This window comes from Equus quagga, chromosome 19, assembly GCF_021613505.1.
Source record: "Equus quagga isolate Etosha38 chromosome 19, UCLA_HA_Equagga_1.0, whole genome shotgun sequence".
In the NCBI taxonomy this organism is placed as follows: domain Eukaryota; kingdom Metazoa; phylum Chordata; class Mammalia; order Perissodactyla; family Equidae; genus Equus; species Equus quagga.
The window spans coordinates 30,676,577-30,691,694 of NC_060285.1; the positions used below are offsets into that span (position 1 = coordinate 30,676,577).

Here is a 15,118-nt window from a genome sequence, read left to right on the forward strand (position 1 = left end):
CAAGGGAATTGACGGGGACGATTGCTGTGAATCCTCCTAAGCCAGTGGTTCTCAGCCCGGGTTGCATATTAGACTTCCCTGGGGATGGGGCCGGCCCGGTGGCTCAGCGGTTAAGTGCACATGTTCTGCTTCGGTGGCCTGGGTTTCGCCAGTTCAGATCCCAGGTGCGGACATGGCACCACTCGTCAAGCCATGCTGTGGTAGGCGTCCTACATATAAATTAGAGGAAGATGGGCACGGATGTTAGCTCAGGGCTAGTCTTCCTCAGCAAAAAGAGGAGGATTGGCAGATGTTAGCTCAGGGCTGATCTTCCTCAAAAAAAAAAAAAAAGAAAGAAAAGAATTCCCTGGGGAGCTTCTGAGCCATACCAACACCTGGGACCCACCTTATGTCATTTCAATTAGAATTACTGGAGATGGGACTCGGGAATTGATATTTTTCAAAAGCTTTGCTTCTGAGCCAAGTTGGCTGTTGGATAAAAGTCAGATTCTTTTGATAAAAATCAGAGGCCTTCAGTGGTTAGAGGCCCCACATTTAGGTTCCACTCCTCACCACATCCCACCTCATTCTCGCTGTAAAAGTAAATCTCATACCAAATTTAACTAGAAGAAAACTGTACGCGTTAGCAGGTAGGGACAGTTACATAAACGGTGTGTGGCGGAGGACCGTCTTCTCTCTCCCTTCAGTGCTGTGGTTAACAGCACCTGGTACTGTTGGCCAGGCTGCTGGTAAAGCAGCAGTGTTTTCAAATCACAACCATCAGGTTGTGCAGTCTCCTCTGGGGCAGGATCTGGGTGAAGGGGAGGTTCCCAGGCTCCGGTGCTGGACGCTGTGTGGTTCCATGCGCAGTGGGCTGGCTGCCTTCTGATATCTTGGTCATGCAAGATCCGCTGGTCCCAGCACACCTCCTCTAACGCTCACATATCACAAGTGCCACCAATTTCAGCAATAGAAATGTTTAACATCCTTTATGCTGAATTTTTAAAAACCCACAGGTCACTGAGTCTAAGGTATTGATTCATATTAAGAACGTCACAGCTAAGTACATCCCTAAAGCATTAGAGTACGACCTTAGTTATACTGAGTTACTTAAAAGTAAATTACCATACAGACTATCACAAAAAGGTGGAGAAATCCCATCATAAAGGCCTTTTCCTTGGGAAACTGGTTAGGCCAAGTGGGGAGGAGGAACATGACCTAGTAAGAGTTTAGACTTTTGGGGTTTGGGTAAAGAATCTAAAACTTCTGGTGGGTCCAGAAAAACCTGATGGGAATAAACCAAAAGAGGCACACGTGTCAGACATATACTAAAAATAACTTTGGAATCATGCACGTGCAAAAATTCCTACAGAAACTGTGCTAAGCAGGGAGCCTATTTACTTAAGGTAAGGTGTGTTTCTACCACGTGACCTTCAAGACGGCACCCTTCACCCACAAATGGAAGATTCCTTCCAGTCACAGGAGGGTGGCCCTCACACCCAGCTCTGATCCACCCTCTTCTCCTCCCATTTGAAACCTTCCCACTGGGCAAGAAGTCAGAGGAAGGAAGGAACCTAGCAGAGGATGAGATTTCTCGGATACAGGAGGCCTTAAAAGCTTGAGTATATAAATGGGCGCTCCCATCAGTGTCAGTGAACCCAGATCACCGAGAGACAATGGTAACATCACTGGAGTCAGCAGACTTCCAGTTCCTGTTGCAGAACACGCAGTCAACAGGGACCACGGTGAGCTGGTGTCGATGTAGGTGGGACAGTGCCCGCTGCTTCAGCAGGCCAGTCCTAGGCTGCTGGGACATCCCTCCAAAGCAATCACAATTCACAATGTCCCCAATTCATCCAGGTCTCTTGGCACGTTGAGAAACCATGTTTTCCGGGCTGCTTATGTCAGCAACTAAGAGGGGTGTAGAGCAATCGACTCTCTTCCTGAAAATCTTTTTTCAGCATATTGTATGCATTGTTTTTCTATTCCTGAGAATAAAACTGACACTGTAGTACTTTTCATTATATGACCCCTTCTCAGCAAGATCAATAAACATTTATCAAGACCTCTGTGTGCGCATTGACAATAAAAAACACGTAGCTGTCAATGAGTTACTATTGTTTCAGGACTGTTTCTAACTCTTTACAGATATAACTCATTGATTACACTGGCCTGTGATATGGTATCCCCACTTTAAAGAAGAGGAAACTGAGGCATAGGGAGATTATGAGATTTTCTGCAGTGTCACACGGCTAGAAATGATTAGAATCCAGATTGAGCTAGGATTAGAATCTAGTCTGGTCTGACTCCAGAACTCCCAGTCTGGACTAGCAAGATAAAATTGACAAATTACGTAGAAGCTGCCATTTTATAACAAGTCAAATCCATAACAGGCTGCGTGAAGTCGTGCTTTAGGGCCACTCTTATTGAGTAGGGAGCAGAACGTACTGGAGACGCTTCAAAGGGACTGAAATGTGAAGTTGGATTCCAGTGTAACTACTTGACATTGGGGCCCGGCCTTCCCCACCATAAAATTGTGGTAATGGTATATCTGTTTTGCAGAGTTATCATGGCAATTAGATTTAACGTGCACAAAGCTTGGTGCAGAATAGATGGTAGCATTACGTTGTTATTTTCATGATATATCCAAATAAAACTTTTGTAATTAACCCACCAAACAGCCAAGTGCAGTATTGCTTAGACTGGAGTTTGGAGCCTCCTGGGGTGCCACCAATATATTCTTGGAGGATCTATGAGTTCTCAAGTTTGATAAACTGAGCCGAAGCATCCCTTGTATTATGGACACACACAGTCATTTCCACTGATTGCTGAGGCAAAAATAGGCTGGCAGGAAATAGTACCTACTTAGAAAACTAATTAGTTCTCTTACACAACAGCTATTTGTACTGCTCATACCTGCGTAAATAACGGAACACAAGATAAGGAGAAAAGTCACCAGAGGAAACACGGCCCCCACAACAAGGCACAAGGCAAATATTCTGCATGTAGACGCAGCATGGCGAATGCCCAGGATGCTGCACACATATTTCATGACATGACCAGGGAAGCTTCTGGAAAGATGACTACATATAGTCCCTCACCTCCTTGTAAGGCAACGTAAGTCTAATTTCCCACTAAGGATCATCACTGGGGCAGTGGAAGTAGTACAATGGGAAGCAACCTGCCATCATTCCTTTCCCCCAAAACAAAAACAAAAACTGGTAAGGGAGCTAGGCCGTATCCTACGCAGAAATGCCAACTTCTTTCTGTCAGTTTCTTACATATACATTTATATATGCTTTTACATTTCCTACTTTGTGAAAATTATCAATAAGTGAGAAGAATCAATGAATGCTTTCCTACTGACTAAAACGGACTAAAGCATCTGAAAGAAGAAATAAGATCATTTTTAAATGGATTTCCTTGCTAGAGACTTCGAAAGAATATTCTAGATATCTCTATGGAATCTGAATGTAAATTAACGTGCATTCCATCAGGTGATGGGAAGCAGAAACACAAGAAAGCTGACGAAGACCATAAGTTTGAAAAGCTTAGCCTGTTGGGGGCGAAGGTCTGAATTTCGCAATGGTTCATATTTTCCTTTGGGCTGTATCACCCTGGCAAGGTGCGGAAGTGCAACCTTGTTCACAGGAGAGCTCCAACCACTCCCTAGATGTGACTGCGGATGTGTGACTCTGGCAAGGCTGCTGCCTAGCGATCCTAGCTACCTATTAGTGGCTGGCTAACCCAGCCTGCCTTTTCCCCCACCCCCGCCTTGTTTGGGAAAATCATTAACCTGCAGCACATAAGACCCTGCAGCCCCTCACCCTGGGGCGAGCTGCATGCAGCTGGCACAAGAGAAGCAGTTTGACTGCAAATCAGGATCTGCAGCCGTGGCGTGGAATTTGAATTAGGGGCTCCAATTTGAAACTCCCTTTGGTTTTCTCTGTGCACAGTCTATCAACGTGTAGAACCTGCTTCCCATTGTCAGTCCTTCGGGCCCCTTGGGTTTCACAGTTCCTAATGTTCTTTTGGAGGCACCTGTCAGGAGAGCTCAGTGTGAATTCTGTGAAGCCCATACGCCCTTTAAGTCAGACCATATTTCTCAAACGCAGTTCAATTCTGGGATATAGCTGTTGTGAAAGCCACTGACTGTCACTTTGACAGCCTCCCTGGGACCTCTAAAAGGGAATACATGAGACGACATGGAAGTCAGTCAGACCTTCCAAAACACCCTCTCCCTAATAGCTGAAAATCTGTTTAAGTATTTCCACATGATGTGTTAATAAATGCCATTGTATTCATAGAGATTACTCCAAGAGGATTAAAGGTCATGCTAACCGCTTTTTGGGTCTCGGAAATTGCAAGTGTCCTCAAAGGCAGGAAAATTCCCGCAAGGTTGGAATGCTTCTCTAACAGCCAAGCAAACATTCATAATTGAAAGACTTACTCTTAAGGAGCTTTCCAGGAAGAATTCAGGCACTGTGTGTGCTCCATGCTCCCTGCGTGCACACACATACACACACGCAGAGAAATCAGGATCTGTGAAATTGCTTCCACGCACTCGTGAGAAGGGGTCAGAGATGATCTGCTGTAGTCTCCAGTCTTTAAGCACAGTCCTCTCCATATGAATGGAATCCTTAGCAGGCAACAGAGCCCTCTGCAAGTAAGCAAGCCTGTGCCTCTTCCGGTTGCCAGAACTCTTCCGAGAGAGCTTGTCCTGGCAGCCTGGGTGACAGGGACAGGATGATGAGATTCAGGGCAGGGTCACCAGCAACAGGGAGTCAGCTTTCTGCAGGAGCGGAGCAGTGAGTTTTAGAAACATCTTTTGAGTACCCACTTTGTGCCCTACATGTGTATCACGGTTGTCTCTGACCCTCACAGTCCTTTGAGGCAGGTACAACTCTTCCTAATTTTACACACTGCTGAATTCCGTTCTTTGCTTTATTTTTCTCCATAGCATTTTCACTTTCTAATATACTGTGTAATTATTTATTTGGTTTATTGTCTGTCCTCACTAGAATGTGAGCTCTGGGAGGGCAGGTAGTCTTGTCTATTTTATTCCCAGCTGCTTTCCTGGGACCTAGAATGATTGAACGAGTGAATGAATGAATGGAGATCCAAAGAGGCTAAGTGATTTTTTTTAGGGGGAAAAAAACCCGTTACTGAAAGAAAATACACAACAAATTCCAGAGCGCGTGGTTTTTAGTCCACCCCATTACCCCACTAGCAATAGGAACACAACCCCTCACACATTCTCTCCCTCGAGGGGAAGAGCAGCAGCTAACATCCGGTCTGAGAGCTCCTAGGAAAAGGGGCAGGAGGAAGGGATGTTCTGGGAATTCCACCTTGTCACTCTTCCCTTCTCTCTGGCCTGTTCTAGCAGCATCTGACTGTCGTCCCAGGATGCAGAATTCCTCATTGGGGGCAAAGAAATAGCAGCAAGAGTATTTAAGGGCAAGAATTCAACTACTAGTGAGTGACAGAGCTACGATGTGAACCCAGCCCCAGGTGCCATGCAGACACACGAGATAAGAAATCGTAGTTGTTAGGATTAGAATCTAAAACATACTCGAAGGAAGAAAGATCCGCAACATTTAGTGGAGAGGCACGTGTAGAGAAAGCCACCAGATGTAAAAGCAGCAGGGAAATAGGCCTAACTCTGGATCCTTGACATCTGTGGGGAAGGTGCAACAGAATATGACAAGCTGGAAAAGCCTGGTGGTCAAAATTCACAATGCAGATCTCGAATCCTTCCAATTTTGACCGGGAACAGCCCAGCGGGGTGACTACAGTCTCCACCACACCTTGTAATGTGTGTGGTAATCCTTGAGGGTCTGTAAAGAGTCAGCCCTTAAATCCTGCCCCACCGTTTGCTACTGTGTGACCTCAGGCAAATTCCTTAATCTCTGTAAATGGGGATAATTTACATGGGTTTCTGAAGACTGAGCTAAATTATGCACGTCAACACAGAAATCAGGACCATGCCCACCATGTAGTCAACTCCCAATACATATTATTTCTCTTGTATCAGTTTGGAGCGGCTGGAGAACAGGACGTTTACAAGGGGACCAATTAGGGAGAAGTCAGTAAGGTAGCTGGGTACACTGTGTTAAGCGGTTAAAGGATTTTAACCCTGGTCTGTAACGGCACCTGCTTTGCTTGACAGCTGAACTGGGATGGATTAACTGCTTAGGGCAGTTCCTCAGAGGGCTGCTCTGTAGACTGGTGAGCTCTAGGCGGGCCCCTGTTAGCGCGTCTTTGGCATGGACAGAACTCAGGCCACTGTGCAGGTTCGGAATTCAGAACATCTACTACCGCACCAACACCATGTTAGGGCACTGCCTTTTACCCAAGCATCATAGTGAGCCAACAAAGCGGATGCTTTTATTATCTTCGTTATGCCAACATGGAACACGATTTAACCAAGGTCGCACGTTTGTGTAGAGATGGGGGCACAATTCAAACCCGGGGCGCCCCACTCCAGAGGACCGAGCGGTCAGAATGCCATTTTATAAAATGTGCTGAGAAGGACCGACATTTCCTGCGATCGGTTCAGAAGCATGGGTCAAACGAAATGTTCCGATTTTCGGAGAAAATCGAGAAGTGTTGCGATTATCTTCCCAAATTTATGCCCGGCTCAGGTAACTACACTTCTAAAACAGCTAAGGAGAAAGCAATTTCCCTCCCCGCCTCTTCCGTTAGAGGTCTCGGGCTGAAAGGCTTTGCTCTTCTCAGTTCCCCTGCAAAGCATCCCGCATCTTGCCTCCTCGCCTCCAGCTCCCAGGGACTGAAACGTCTCGGGGTGGGAAGGTCTGTAACAGGTGGGGGCGGATGGGAGGCGTGAGCTCCAGCGCAATCCTCCCCCAGCTGGAATTGGATGCTATCCAGTGAAATACGGGAATTTTGTTCCAATGGATGCCCAAAAAAGGCGCGGGGAGAGGCGCGCGGCACCCCCACCGCCGTCGATCACGCTTTTCCAGGGGCGGCCAGCCCGCAGCAGAGCTCCAAACTTGGCAACCTGGGCCTCGCAGCCGCCTTTTTTTAGCCTACATTCCCCAAACCAAGGAGGAGACCAGTGACTAAAAATGCAAATTGGAGCGGGGGCGTCAGCAGGCAGGCCGTGGGTGCTGGGCGTCTGGCTAAGGGAGACCCCGCGACCTCAGATGCCCTCCGCTGGATGGCGGGGGGCGCAGAGCGCCGGGAGGGGCGCTGGGAAAAGCCGCTCCCCGCCACGCCACTGCCCCCGTTTCCGCCTCCTTGGCGGCGGCGGGACCATGCGCGGCCTCCTTTCCGCGGGGCTTAGGGAGGGGAGGCCGGATCAGGGCCCGCGCCTTCCGGCCGCAGGCTCCCCCCAACCCCTGCGCAGCGCCGCGCCGGCCGCACACAGGTGGCTTTCCGCCCGGGAGGGGCAGGCGGGCACTTTTCTATAACAATAGAGCTCCGCGCGCCGGGACTGCGCCTCCCGCCGCCGCGGCCCCCGCCGGCCACGCCTCCATCCGGCCGCCGCCGCCCGCCCTGCTCGGCGGCGCCGCGGCCCAGCGCAGCACCTCCCCGGTTACCTGCTGGCTCTGCAGAGCGGCAGAGACGTTCCCCGGACGCCTAGCCCTCCTTGGGAGCCAGGGGGTCCAGGCAGGCACTCTTCCTCGCCCCTCACCCGCCCCAGTCCGCTCCGGAGCCCAGAGTCCCGCACTCGGCCCCGCACGCGTCCGCAAGGTCGCCCATCACCCTCAGCTGGCTGAGCGAGGTGCGGCGGCGGTGGGGTGCTGGCAAGGAGCGCAACGCGCAGGCGCCGCCGGTGCTCCTCCAGAGCCCGGCGATCGGCAGAGGAGGGGGCCGCAGCCCGGGCAGGGAAGCGGGTGGCCGGTCGCGGGCTGGGGTGGGGGTATAGGCCCCCCTGACAGGCCTGCGTGTCTACAGTAACCAATCGCCGAGCCCGCCTGAGCCTCCGCAGCCTGCAGGCCTTGCGGGAGGACTTCCCCACGCCTCGCCGACGGTGGGGATAGCCGGCCCGGGCTCTGCGCGCCCTAGTGCACTTCGCCCAGGCAGCCCAACCAGACCGGCTCCTCTGTCTGAAGCCGAGCTCCCTGCCCAGAAATGATTAACGAGCGCAAGCCCCCCAGCTCCTGCCAGTGCGTGGTGGAGACGGCGGCGGGGGGCGGGGGGCTTGGATCCCTGGAACAATGGCTCATAACGCCCCACTCCACTGGAGAGGAATAAAAGCATCGGGCGAGTTTCTGCAGTCTCTGCTGTAAAAAAATTAAAACGCTATTTTTACAAAACCTGCTTTCTTTCTATTCCAGACGTTTGTTTGTTTGCTTGCTTTAAAGTGTTTCAACAAAATCCTGATTTGTTTCGAAAGATGTTGGATTAGCATTTAACACTTCATCGGTCACTAAAGCCCAGGCAGTTCACCAGCCCCAACACAGCCTCGGCTAAAAGAACATCAGAGCAAACAGAACTGGGCTTTTTAAACTGGCAAACAAATGCCACACACCGCCTAAAGGAGGGCGGAGGGATTAGGCGAATTCTGCTCCAAATGAGTTTAAAGGGAATAAAAAGGAAAAAAGTCAGCACAAGTTTTCCTAAAGCTAGCTTGCGAGCACAGGCGTCGCGAATAAGGGCTTTTGTGCCTGCTAATTGCACCATTTGTGCGCAAAAGTTCCGACGCGAAGTGTGAACTCTCAACAGAAGGAAACATGAGACAACTGAAGTGCCCTGGTTTATGTGCCCTGCTCCTCCTCCTCCACCGCCTCCTCTTCTTTCTCCTTCCTCCCGCAGAGCCCGCTGTTGCAGCTTGTTTGCACTGGGGCTTATCCGGAGCGGAAATTCCTTTCCGTTTTTGTGAATGACAAACTCATTAACAATTCATCAACACAACCTGTTCCAGCCGGCCCGTCCCCACGGCAACAGCCCCTTCCGCAGCGCGCTCATTGGCTGGCCCGGAGAATGTATCCATTGAGACGCTCGCTGTTTGTATCCATTGAGGAGCTGCCTCGCGCAGGGGGTGTGCGAGGGCTGAGTCCTAGGGAGAGTGAGCAAACCGAGGCTTGAATAATCCGAGGAGAAAGACGCCCGGGTGGATTTGAGGTGCAGCCTTGGAGGGAGGGATTAGAAGCCGCTAGACTTTTTTTTTTCCCTCCCTTCTCAGTAGCACGGAGTCCGAATTAATTGGATTTCATTCATTGGGGAGGAACAAAACTGTCTGGGCAGCTTCATTCAGAGAGACTCATTGACATCAAGAGCGAGCGGCTGCAGCCGGGTGCAGAGGGAAAGGCCGGCTTCTCTTCTGTCTCGCCTTCCCCAACCGCTAACCCGGTTTGGGAAGGTTGAGGTGGAATTAAAGCCCGCTCCGAGAGCGGCGGCTTCGCGCGGCGCGCTCGGCCTATGCCTGCCCCGAGGGGCGTCTGGTAGGCACCCCACCCTCTCCCGCAGCTCGACCCCCATGATAGATACGCTCAGACCCGTGCCCTTCGCTTCGGAAATGGCGATCAGCAAGACGGTGGAATGGCTCAACGAGCAGCTGGAGCTGGGTAACGAGCGGCTGCTGCTGATGGACTGCCGGCCGCAGGAGCTGTACGAGTCGTCGCACATCGAGTCAGCCATCAACGTGGCCATCCCGGGCATCATGCTGCGGCGCCTGCAGAAGGGCAAACTGCCCGTGCGCGCGCTCTTCACGCGCGGCGAGGACCGGGACCGCTTCACGCGGCGCTGCGGCACCGACACGGTGGTGCTCTACGACGAGAGTAGTAGCGACTGGAACGAGAACACGGGCGGCGAGTCGGTGCTGGGACTGCTGCTCAAGAAGCTCAAGGACGAGGGCTGCCGGGCGTTCTACCTGGAAGGTACGCTCCGGGGGAGTCCAGGGCGCCGGGCAGGGCGGGGGCGCGGAGCTGCGGGTGCAGGCGGGGCACGCGGCCTGGAAGTGGCCCTGCTGCGCTTGGCTGGCGCTCCTGAGCCGCGCTGCCCCGCCGGGGCCGGCTGCCGGCGGTGGGCTGCGAACCTCCTGCGTCCCGGACCCGCGAGCCGCGCGAGCGCAGAATCCCCCCGCTTCCGGGGGAAGGCACGGTCCGTTTCTTTCTAAGCACTTCTCCTTCCTCCTCCCTGGAATATGCTCCACGTTTCCCTCCTTTCTATCGTGTGATTTTGCTTTAACATTTGCAGGACGGGAGAGGTCGTTGGGGTGCATGTTGGCACCTCCTAGCCCCTCAAAATATTCAGAAAAGTTGCCATTTTGTGCATTTCCGGATTCAAAAGAATAAGAGTTCCCAGGGGAGCGGGCCCGTTCGTTCCACTCCCAAGGATGCACATTTAAGTGCCTTTCTCTTACATTTGGCTCTGTGTGTAGGGGGTTCGTAGGTTGCTGTGGGTTTCCTGCGCCCGGCTGCGGCTCTCACAAGCTGTGAAAACTACTACGGGATCTCGGGTTACGTGATTGCTTTTCTCGTCCTGGCAGGTGGCTTCAGCAAGTTCCAAGCCGAGTTCGCCCTGCACTGCGAGACCAATCTAGACGGCTCATGTAGCAGCAGTTCGCCACCACTGCCAGTGCTGGGGCTCGGGGGCCTGCGGATCAGCTCCGACTCCTCCTCGGACATTGAGTCTGACCTTGACCGAGACCCCAATAGTGCAACGGACTCAGATGGCAGCCCGCTGTCCAACAGCCAGCCTTCTTTCCCCGTGGAGATCTTGCCCTTCCTCTACTTGGGCTGTGCCAAGGACTCCACCAACCTGGACGTGTTGGAGGAGTTCGGCATCAAGTACATCTTGAACGTCACCCCCAACTTGCCGAATCTCTTTGAGAACGCAGGAGAGTTTAAATACAAACAGATCCCCATCTCGGATCACTGGAGCCAAAACCTGTCCCAGTTTTTCCCTGAAGCCATTTCTTTCATAGGTGAGACTAATTAACATTCCTCCCTCAGACTTTTAAATGCAAAATTCCTAGCTATTCAGAGTTAAAACTGTTAATCTTTGTTGCTGTTCGCTAATTTGTCGACCTGAAGGTCTCTAATGTTCCAAGGGCCTTCTTAATTCTGGTTTATTTTCTTGCTAAGAAAAGTGTTTTTGACCAGGCTGCAGACCACAGGTGTATTTGATCTGTTTCTTAACTCTTTGAATTCAGTCGTTTGAAAGGGGGGCCGTCCATAATCAGACAACAGGATTTTCCCACAATCTTTGGACTCCGGGGACGGCTTAGACAGAAGTCCTCCCGGTAGACAGGAATTTTAGCATTGCTTTATAATTTTAAAAGGCCTGGGAGTTATTTTAGGACATCGAGCTAGTTGTTGGAAAGCCCTCTGAATGCTAGATGTTGTAATCCAGTTGAATGTTACTGTGATACGGGTTAACAGGGAGACAGTGAGGGTAACCTGAGCCCCGCAGGAAGGACTGTGGGCTGGAAGCCTGGAGAAGCGAATCTCCAGGCATTGTAATGCATTTCCTCTTACAAAGGAACTCATTTTCAGGCCATGTCGACATCCTGTTCCTCCTAATGGGCTGTCCCCTGTGACTTCCCTCTCTCTTTTAAAATGCCTGAATACCTCCATTGTTAGCTGCACAACAGTTGGAGAATAATTTAATAGACCCTTGCAGTCTGCTTGTCTGTATAAAAGGCATTCACGACCATATTGCAGGGTTTCTGGTATTCACATGCTGAGGCAAAGAATGCACACATTAAGGAGTTTTTTGTTGGCAGAAACTTAATACAAAAGCTCCCTTTTCAGAAAATATCTGAAATATGTAATTGTGCCCAGTGTACATGTTTTATCACAATGATATATTTTCTGCTGCCTGCAGGGCTCAACTGCCACACACTAATTATTTTTTAGCTTTCTTCAATTCAAGTTTTTACACTGATCATTCACAAAGGGTGGTTTTCGGTCTACTGACATCTCGCTTTCCTTTTCGTGTGTTTACAGATGAAGCCCGGGGCAAAAACTGTGGCGTGTTGGTGCACTGCTTGGCTGGCATCAGCCGCTCGGTCACTGTGACTGTGGCTTATCTTATGCAGAAGCTCAATCTGTCGATGAACGACGCTTATGACATTGTGAAGATGAAGAAATCCAACATCTCCCCCAACTTCAACTTCATGGGCCAGCTGCTGGACTTCGAGAGGACACTGGGACTCAGCAGCCCCTGTGACAACCGGGTCCCAGCCCAGCAGCTCTATTTCACCACCCCCTCTAACCAGAATGTCTACCAGGTGGACTCGCTGCAATCCACGTGAAAGGCCCTGTTGCCCCTCCTTGCTGGGATGTGTCCATTCCTTTAGCAATTTCTCTTGGCAGCATCAGCTGGGCTGCTTTCTTTGTGTGTGGCCCCAGGTGTCAAAATGACACCAGCTGTCTGTATTAGACAAGGTTACCACGTGTGGAATTGGTTCTTACAAAGGGAGAGATTTGCTCCGTTCTCGTTGGAAGAACAGGACATGCTGTACAGATACAGGCAATAGGCTTGCTCCACACCCGTGTGTACAGCCTACCCATGCAGGGACTGGAATTCGAGGACTTCCAGGTATATAGGGTAGGACCAAATGGTAGGGTAGGAGCATGTGTTCTTTATGATTTTTAGGGCCTCGTATGACTGTTTCCTTTTGCATCTGGAACTGACTATATATTGTCTTCAGTGAAGACTGATTCAATTTTGCATATAGAGGAGCCAAAGAGAGGTTTCAGCTCTGTATTTGTAGTATCAGTTTGCAAAAAAAAAAAAAAGTAAATAAATAATAATAAAGAAATAAAATAAATCTGATACTCCATTTGATTATTGTAAATATTTGATCTTAAATCACTTGACAGTGTTTGTTTGAATTGTGTTTGTTTTTTCTTTGATGGGTTTAAAAGAAATCATCCAAAGGGAGAAAGAGCAGTATGCCACTTCTTAAAACAAAACAGAGAAAACTTTGCTCTTTTCTAATCCAAAGGGTATGCATGCTTGACTTTACCAATTCTGAATGACACTTTCATGGACACTGTTATCACTGAGACCTTGTTATGGTGCAGTCTTCAGTCTCTTTCATATATCTTCCTTGTGATTTTTTTTCTCTTAATGTAGTTTGCCTATGCCTTACCTTTGTAAATATTTTGGCTTGTGTTGTCGCAAAGGGGATCTCTTGGAAAGGCACCAAAATCATGGGCTCACTTGTTTTTTTTTTTTTTTTTAACTTCAGCTGTGCTAAACAGCATATTACCTCTGTACAAAATTCTTCAGGGAGTGTCACCTCAAATGCAATACTTTGGGTTGGTTTCTTTCCTTTTTTAAAAAAATTTGTATGAAACTGGAAGCGTGTGTGTGAGCATGGGTCCTCATTGATAGGTGATGCGCATATGATTGTAAAGAAGGGAGAGTTAAGTTGTGAAGAAGGGAGAGTTAACTTGCTCCATTATGTTCATGGTGTAAAGTTTCGAGCTGAAATTTATTCTAAGAATGTAAAACTTTAAATTATTAATAAATAACTATTTTGGCTATTGAATGTGTATTTTTTAAAAAATCTCTCAATTGTACTTACATGTGAAGTGACACATTTTAGGAAGTTTTCAGTCAGGGCTATATTGGCCTGTAAAGTGTATGTAGGAACAGCAGGGCAAGTTCTAGTCTTTTAAGGTACTCCAAGAATGTTCTTCAGGTACAGTTTATGAAATTAATCTTCTGCTTCAAATAAAGACGACATCATAGAATGGATGGACTATCGTGTATGGACAATACTTTCTATGAATATAGTTCTGGCGTCTTTAAGAAAGTTGTAATGCTCTAGAAGAAGAATGAAACCAGAGAGCACACCTTGCTGAGGATACTCATGAATAGTCATAAAGAGTAGGTACCAGAATAACAAGATGACAGTCAGTGTTAACCTCTCTTTCCTTCCCCATCAGGATCTTCTACTCAATAATACTTACGCATGCCAGGGAGAAAGTAGGGGTAATTTTTTTTTCCAGTCTGTTACTGTCTGGCAATTCTACCTGCAAATTATCCTAGTGTTGGAATAACAAATGAGTCAGGAATAGCGTCTCTCCTTTCCTTTCTCACATCCATGGCAAGGCGTTTCTAAGCTTTCTCACCGAGTGTTGAGGTGGCTTTAAAATCTCACACTGGCACTTGGGATGAAACTTTGCCACTGCTGTTCTAATGTGTTCTGTGCTTAACTGGTTTAGGATGTGGGTCCGAAACCACGATTGAACCTTATGTTACGGTTATTTTGAACAGTTTCAAGATAAAGGTTTACTATCCTGCTGTTTACCTTGGGACATCCCCTCTCTTTGTCCTGAGGGTAAAAGTATGCAAACCAAAATAAAAGTAAAGGGGTATGAAATCAAAAGAACTAGAACATATCTACATTTCAGGCCCTTTTCAAATGAGCCCGGTCCCTTTATCTACAGTGGAGAGAAAGATGAGCTTTTTACCCACATGGCACAAGTGAGATGCCAGTTGGATTGTCTGGTAATCTACATTATAGGAGGTAAGTGGCCCTGCTTTTATGGTAAGCATATCAAACTGTCCAATGTGACTTTTAGCAACTAAGCATGCAGAAACAGTGCAGAAAAATACCAAGTCAATCTCTCCCATTTGAGTGCCCCAAGTCAGCCAGGGCTCAGAAAGGAGAAGTGGGTTGCAGTTCAACTTGGCTCGTGTTAATCCGGTTCTGAACGGTTTCCGCTCCTGGCATTCCCTAAACTGCCTGTTCAAAGTAGGGATTTGCAAGCAGCGTTAGCAATTTCCTGTCCAGCTGCAGCTCAAGTAGCTGCATGCTTCCCCCCACTTTTTTTCCTCTGATTTCTTTTCTCTTTCTTTTTCTTTCTTTCCTTTTTCTTTCATATGGGCTGTGGATAATTTTAGTGCATTTCCTCTTGGTGGATTCTCATCTCCTCTCCTCCTAGAACCTGCATACATTGAGTTCCTACCGCTCTGCCCTAGCCGACAGCTGGCCTCCCCAGCACTTCCTCTCGGTTCACTGTGGGTTTGTTGTTTGTCAGTCCACTTCTGAAATTAATAATGTTTTCTGGCCAAGTGCCACAAGCCATTACCACAAAGGGGAAGTAACACATATGAATAGCAGGAAGCCATGCAGGGTCACAGTGTGAGCTGAACCTGTGGAGGGAGCATAATTGAGCCTGGCCCATTCAGCAAGTGTCTGACAGCGATT

General features: G+C 48.9%; 1 protein-coding gene across 1 annotated transcript; it reads left to right on the forward strand.

The window, feature by feature from the left end:
- Positions 1-8,725: 8,725 nt before the first annotated feature.
- DUSP6 (dual specificity phosphatase 6) lies at positions 8,726-13,639 on the forward strand. Its single transcript, XM_046646463.1, has 3 exons — positions 8,726-9,824; positions 10,436-10,873; positions 11,898-13,639. Exons 1-3 carry the CDS (start codon positions 9,425-9,427, stop codon positions 12,203-12,205), a joined length of 1,146 nt encoding a protein of 381 aa, XP_046502419.1. The 5' UTR covers positions 8,726-9,424; the 3' UTR covers positions 12,206-13,639.
- Positions 13,640-15,118: the final 1,479 nt, after the last annotated feature.